This window comes from Macrobrachium rosenbergii, chromosome 2 (assembly GCF_040412425.1).
Source record: "Macrobrachium rosenbergii isolate ZJJX-2024 chromosome 2, ASM4041242v1, whole genome shotgun sequence".
Taxonomy (NCBI): domain Eukaryota; kingdom Metazoa; phylum Arthropoda; class Malacostraca; order Decapoda; family Palaemonidae; genus Macrobrachium; species Macrobrachium rosenbergii.
The window spans coordinates 88,129,487-88,136,906 of NC_089742.1; the positions used below are offsets into that span (position 1 = coordinate 88,129,487).

The window sequence follows — 7,420 nt, forward strand, 5'->3', positions numbered from 1 at the left end:
AAGGATTCTATCGGGCAGTTGCGAATGCCTTGGCCTAACACGTTAAAATACCATAACCTCACTAGCACAACAGTTGAAGATCGCTCTCGTCCTTGCAATCCGGTTCGGACCAAAAATGTTGTGAAATCTAATCACAACGCCTTGTTTCATGCTGATGTTATTAGCTATAGGATTGCGAAGGTTGATGAAAAAGTCTATTCGATCACCCTTCTTCCACCAACATGACGAACTACACAGAACCTAAGTTCTTTACTGCTGTAACTAACATACTACGAAACACTTTAGACCAAGCACACCGAGACCTCGTCGAGTATCATACCCTGCCTGTATGTGAAGAAACGCTTAATAGAGTAAAAGCGGATGAGAAAGTACTTAAAGATGCGTACGTGCAGTCATTAGTAAATATTGACCCCGAAGTTGAAAGTGAAGTTAAGAAAGTCTTAGACCGCGCTCGTAAGGCTATAACCTTGATCATTGACATTAAGTTCCCTATCGAAATCTGTTCGACACAAGAAAGAATTGCCACGACTTAAGGAGATTCCCTTGCTCACCTTCAGTGGGGAGAGAAGCGAGTAGGCAATTTCATAGAATTGTTTAATGTGCTAGTTCACGATCGACCTGATCTAGACGACGTGACTAGATTTATCTAACTGGATCGTTGAAAGGAGAGCCCCTCAGACTGATTAGCAGCCTGAGTATAACTGTGCAAAATTATGCCATTGCAAGAAAGCGATTGAAAGAGAGCTATGGTGACACGCACCAAGCGTTGGTCGTGTTGCACCGCAAGTTAGCCGATTTATAAATCAGGATTTGCTGACGTTCAGAGTTAAGGTTGCTGCCCTTACCGAACAAATTAAGCGGCTCAGTGGGGCAGGATTGGATCATGGTATGTTACTAAACCTATTGTGTCAGAAACTATCAAAAGGTGACGTGCATCATCGCATTGCTGATCATTTGAGAAAGTGTGACTTTAATCTTGACGAAATGTATTCTGCTATCGTTTACATAATTCATTCATGTGAGAATGATGCCCCCCAGAAGGGAGAGGATCTTTCAGTTAATGTTCAAACTGAAACTGTACGTTCGAGCACCTCACGCTCCGAGAATTGCCCATTCTGTAACTGTAATCACACAGCGTATCAATGTACCAAATTTTCCAGTGCTGCCACCAAAAAGCGCCAGCTCATACTCAATTGCAAATGTTTTAATTGATTAGCTACAGGACATGCGAGTCATCAATGCCCCAGTAGACGAACTTGTAAACTCTGCAATGAAAGGCATCACCACCTCACTTGTGAAGGGAGTGGCAGCAATTGTCTCATAATGAGTTCTCGGGAAATCGTTCTAACCATACACACCCGAGTCTGTTCCACCAAACAATCGCCCGACCAGTAGTCCAACACGGAAAGACTGTCACAGTCACCCCTGAATCCTCCCAAGGAAAATGTGTGAATCGAACTCGATCAACCGTTGTAGCCAGTTCCGATCGAAGTGATCAAAGCAAAAGTGAAATAAATGAAAAACCTTCCACCGCTACAGTAGTTATGTATAATCAGAAACAACCAGTTACTACCAGGATGTTTTTGGATACTGGTAGCCAGAGGAGCTTTATTTCAACATCATTGGCTCGTAAATTGAGATTGAAAGTAATAAGAAAAGTAAATTTAAATTTACCCGCCTTTGCTTCTCAATCAGTCATGGGAGAATACGAGATAGTTGGTGGTAGAATTCATCTGGGAAAACACGTGGTTAGAGTAAAGTTAGTGGTTCATGATCATGTTAATACCCCCATTCATAATTTGGGATTAGTAAACATCAAAAAACAACTGGAAGGTAAGGGATACACATTAGCTGACAGTAAAGCGATCAAGTGATTGGCTGAAAGACATCAATTTTCTCATTGGAGCAGACTATTTTGGTTATTTTGTGACTGGAATGGAAAGGATAGATGGTGTAAATTTGTTCTTTACTCATAATAGCGTAGCCCCCTACGGGAAAACACCGCAATGGGCACTGCAAGGTGTTGTGAAATCAAATGTGTGCTCGTTGAGAGTCCACAGAATCATAGAAAATGAATGTGATGTTGATTGTTGGTGGAGACTGGACACCCTGGGTATTTCCACTGATGAACAATTCACCGAGTCAGAGAAAACTGCGATGATACAGGTGCAACAGAGCGTAGTGAAGACGCGATTGGGTTATCAGGTTAGGTTACCTTTCAAAGGGACGCAACTTCCGAGTAACAATTACTGTAATGCTGCCATGCAGCTTGGTGCTTTGGAAAAGCAGTTTCAGAAGGATCCTGGGTACAGAGAGTCGTACCAGCGAGTCCTTGATACTTATTTGAGCTCAGGCTTCACTGAAGAAGTTTCTGACCCCCAAAACAATGGATATTTTACGCCTCACTTTGGCGTGAGGGAAGAGAGTAGCACAACTCCATTGCGCATTGTTTTCAATGCGTCTCCTAAGCGTAAGGGTGAATTGTCCCTGAACAACTGCCTGTATGCTGGCCCGAATTTGGTCGAGCTTCTGTGTGATGTGTTGAGATTCCGAACGAACTCCTATGCTGTCATTAGTGATATTGTAAAGTCCCCGCTCAACGGGTTCTCTGTAATGAACATCCCGTTTTCTGCAGTGCCTTCACGTGTGACCTAGGGTCAGACGGACACACTTTTATTATCATTATTATGTATTGTATATTTATTACCTGTTCATTTGGCCTTGTACCACGTATATGTGACAGAGTATTTTTATGTCTAACCAGTCATTGTTAATCAGTGTTTTCTTATGTACCTGTCCTGTTTTGTGTAGAGAAATAGTTTGACCTCAGGTCACTTGTAAATTTTTGTACTCGCTGTCTCTGAGTATACGCAGACGTCTGCCCGCTGCTCTATAAGTGGGTTGCTTCATCAATAAACCAGCAGTACTTGTCTTCCTGCTCATTATTTTGCACCTCTCTCACAGTGGTGACCCCCAGAGTGGTACCCGGAACCATTAATGGACCCAAACGGCGACTTAGTCTTGGCCCGATGAACCAACCCACGCCCTAACAGACTAACTACTGTGCTCTAACAAAGCATTCGTCGGCAAATCACTGGCGTCGTGCCAAAGCCACCACAGATACGCTTGGGCGTGTATTGACATGAGTGTTCCCTCACACTCTAAGTGAGTACGGAATGAGCATGGCACAGACATCCCCAACCATGTTCAAATAACTGCGAACTTCTGAGGCAGATGTCTCCCTCGAATTTAACCCCCTTCTGCGCGCTCCTCACGCGGTGCCTGCTCATTCTGATGCCCCTCCCAACGGACCAACCAAGGAGGCCCTCAGCATAAGGCTGCCGCCATTCACCCATCAGAATGCAGCGTCCTGGCTCTACAGAGTCAAGGGGCAATTTAGGGTGGCAGGCCTGACCGACGAGGTGTTGAAGGCGGACATCGCCATCACCGCCCTCCCAGAGGAGATATACAAGAAGGTTGCCCCATGGTTAATGACAATGTCAAACCCCGCCACCTTCCAGGAGTTAAAGGCCACTCTCGTCAAGACCTGCTCCCTGCCGGTCTCCGAGAGAGCCGCCCGTGCCCTCAACCTCAACCTCAACCCCCGGCAGGGCACAAACCTCTTGGAAACGTGGCATACCCTCCAGGACCTCCTCCTCCTTCTCCCCGAGACTGACAGCAGCGGCAGGCACAAAGAGATCAGCCGGTTGAGGGAGATCTTCCTGTTGCAGCTTCTCCCAGAGGTCCGTGGGCTGATCACAGAAGCATACACCCTGCCGGTCAAGGACCTTATCAGCTAATTTTGAAAGCAGCTGGACGGACTCCACGAGGGCATGCCCGGTGTCCCACACCAGCAAACACCATCAACTGCCTCCAGCCGGAGGACCCCACCACAGAGGGGCATCAACGTCATCAACAGGAAGAGGGAGAGGCTGGGACTTTGCTATTACCACCAGAGTTCGGGAAAGCTGCCCGGAATTGTGAAGCCCCCTGCCTTTTCTCCCATCCAAAAAATGGGGGAGGCAGAGGGCACCCTCACAGGCCACCATTGCATCTGAAACACCCAGGGGCCCTGCACCAGTAGGCTTCTACGTCCACGACACTATCTCTGGCAAGATGATGCTGATCAACACCGGGTCCATGCAGTCAGTGTTCCCGCCTTCCAGAGAGGACCGCAGACGTCCGCTGGACCCGGCTGCCTCCCTGACTACTGCCAACGGGTCTCCCATCCTCTCCTACGGCACCAGGTTCCTGTCGTTCTCCATCCTTGGCTGGAGGTACAGGTGGAACTTCATCGTTGCAGACGTTAGGACCCTGCTCCTGGGTGCAGATTTCCTCACCCACTTCGGACTGGCAGTCGACGTCGGCTGCAAGAGCCTGCTGGACACCGAGTCCTGCTCCCTGCCCTTGTCGCCAGGGCCCAGGGAGCCCACAATCTGTTCCGTCACGCCCCACCAGTATGGCTCTCTCCTGAAGGAATTCCCGGAGATTTTCAAACCTGAGCTTCCTCAGGTGCTGGGGGCCCTTCCCAAACACTGGATGTATCATCACATCAAGACAAAGGGCACCCCCATGCATGCCAAGTTCCAGAGGCTTCCCCCACAGCACCTTCAGGAGGTCAAGAAGGCCTTTGCCGAGATGGAACAGATGGGCATATGCAGAAGGCTCCCAACCCATGGCCTCCCCCCCTTCACATGGTGCAAGCGGATGGCACCTGGAGACCCTGGCAAGGCGACTACTGGCGGCTCAACCTCGCTACAGAACCCTACACTACCCTCTACCAAACATGCAGACCCTAGCTTGGCCTCCTTCCACAGGGCCAAAATATTCTCAAAATTTGATCTCTTTAAATCATATTTTCAGGTACCAGTAGCTCCAGGAAACACCCCCAAAACCGCCATTGTCATGCCTTTCGGGTCCTACATCTTCGCCTTCTTCACCTTCGGTATGAGGAACACGGGCGCGACCTTCCAGAGGCTGATGGACAGCATCCTGGGGGACCTGGACTTCTGCGTCTGCTACGTCGATGATATCCTAATTTTTTCCAGATCCCACAAGGAACACCTACGGCACATCCGGAAGGTCCTGCAGCGCCTGCAGGAGAGTGGCCTTGTCGTCAGGTTCGACGAGTGCACCTTCAGCATCAAGAAGGTGGAATTCCTAGGCCACGAGATATCCCCAGGAGGCGTCCGCCCAGTGTCGCCGAAGGTCGAGGCTGTCATGAGTTCCCCACCCCTACTTCCATCAGGGCCATACAAGAATTCCTCGGAATGGTCAGCTACTACAGGAGATTCATCCCGGGGATTGTGCACACCATGGCCCCCCTGACGGAGGTCCTCAAGGGTCGTCCGAAGACCTTCTCCCTGGCGAAGGCCGCCCTCACCAGGGCAACAGCTTTGGCCCACCAGGACCCCAGCGGCCCCCTTCCAGCTGATGACGGACGCCAGCAACGTTGCCTGCGGGGCTGTCCAGGAACAAGTCATCAACGGAACCCCTCAGCCCATCGCCTTCTTCAGCGGGAAACTCAGCCCCACCAAGTCCCGCTACAGCACCTTCGACAGGGAACTCTTCGCAGTGTACCAGGCGGTACACCACTTCAAGTTCCTCCTGGAGGGTACGCCCTTCACAATTTGGAGGACCACCAACCACTGATCCACGCCTTCACGAAGCTGGGGGATGCATGGTCCTCCAGGCAGCAGCAGCACCGTGCAGCCGTCGCGGAGTTCACCTGCACAATCAAATACCTCCCCAGCAAGAAGAACCCAGTAGGCGCTCTCAAGGATCGAAATCAACACAGTGCAGCTCGGAATTGACTACGAGGAACTCGTCCGCGAACAAGCCACCGATCCAGAGACCCCAGCTTAAACGCACAGCCGTCACATCGCTGGAGTGGAAGGACGTGCCCCTTGGCCCTGGAGGGTCAACACTGCTGAGCAACGTGAGTACTGGCTGCCCCTGCCCGCTGGTGCCCGCCTCCCGTCATCGGCTGTTCTTCGACATCATCCACGAACTGTCCCACCCCTCTAGTAGGACGACGGCCAGACTGCTATCAGAGAAGTTCGTCTGGCATGGCATACGGAAGGACACGACAGCCTGGGCAAGGCAGTGCACACAGTGCCAGGCCAGCAAAGTAGGGTGGCACACCGAGTCTGGAGTGGGCGATTTTCCCCAGCCGAGGAGACGTTTTGGGGACATCCACGTCGACGTAGTGGGTCCTCTTCCCCCATCAGGAGGAGCAAGATACCTTCTAACAATCATCGACCACTCCACCAGGGTCAAGGTCTAGACCAGGTGGCCCGAAGCTACGCCCATGGAAGAAGCCACCTCCAGTGCGTGCACAGAAGCCCTCCTCTCCAGCTGGATCAGCCGGTTCTGTGTCCGGGACCACATAACTACGGACAGGGGCCCCGCTTTCCTGTCCGAGCTGTGCACCACCCTGGCACGCCTGCTTTGGGACCACTCACCACAGCACCACCAACTACAACCCCACAGCCAATGGAATGGTGGAAAGGTTCCACAGGTCCCTGAAGGCGTCCTTCATGACTCGTTGCACCTCGGAGAGTTAGAAATACCAGCTGCCCTGGGTCCTCCTTGGGATTAGGACCACATCAGAGCCAACTGGCAACCCATCTGGCTGCAGAAAAAGTCTGACAGGAGATCCTGGTAGTGATTGGGAAGACTCATCACAGAGGACAGGGACGATTTTAACAATGCAGAGCTCACGACAGGATTGGGAAGTTCTCCCCCTGCCAGTGACACACACCGACAGGATGTCCCCTTCATGCCCCTGGTCTGTCCCCTCCACCACCCACGTCTTCGTCCAGGGACACGAATCACGGCCACCCTTAACCAGGCCTGGTGGGACCTTTCCTCATGCTTGAGAGGAAAAGGAGAAGCATTCGGGTAGCAGGTGCCACAGAGAAAGGAAGACTGGGTGTCGATAGACCGCCTCAGGGCCCCCATTTTGAGAGGGAAGACGTTGGGGCAATTCCCAAAGCCCCGCAGGAGATGGCAGCACCCAGCCCGCCCCCGCAGGAAAACGTCAGGCTTCACTGAAAGCCCGGGACCAGACAGGAGGACACCCCAACACCCTCCACAGGGCGAAGAGAGACAACCACCCCATCCAGCTGGCATCAAGCGTAAAGCGGCCCCCCCTCCGCCGCCCCAGCAGATGCCTGAATTTGATCAGGCGTTGATTCCGAACGTCTTGGGGTGGGGGTTATGTAAAGTCCCTGCTCAACGGGTTCTCTGGAATGAACACCCCGTTTTCTGAGGTGCGGACACAATTTTATTATCATTATTATGAATTGTATATTTATTACCTGTTCATTTGGTATTGTACCACGTATATATGACAGAGTATTTCTATGTCTAACCAGTCATTGTTAATCATTATGTTTTCTGTATGTACCTGTCCTGT

At 51.2% G+C, this 7,420-nt stretch overlaps 1 protein-coding gene across 1 annotated transcript; it reads left to right on the forward strand.

The window, feature by feature from the left end:
- The first annotated feature begins 1,935 nt into the window (after positions 1 to 1,935).
- On the forward strand, positions 1,936 to 2,655 carry LOC136843494 (uncharacterized). Its single transcript, XM_067112033.1, has one exon. It carries the CDS (start codon positions 1,936 to 1,938, stop codon positions 2,653 to 2,655), a length of 720 nt encoding a protein of 239 aa, XP_066968134.1.
- The last annotated feature ends 4,765 nt before the right edge of the window (positions 2,656 to 7,420 follow it).

Excerpts from the sequence above, each read along its gene's own strand:
- LOC136843494 (XM_067112033.1), top strand. The coding sequence starts at position 1,936 with ATGGAAAGGATAGATGGTGTAAATTTGTTCTTTACTCATAATAGCGTA.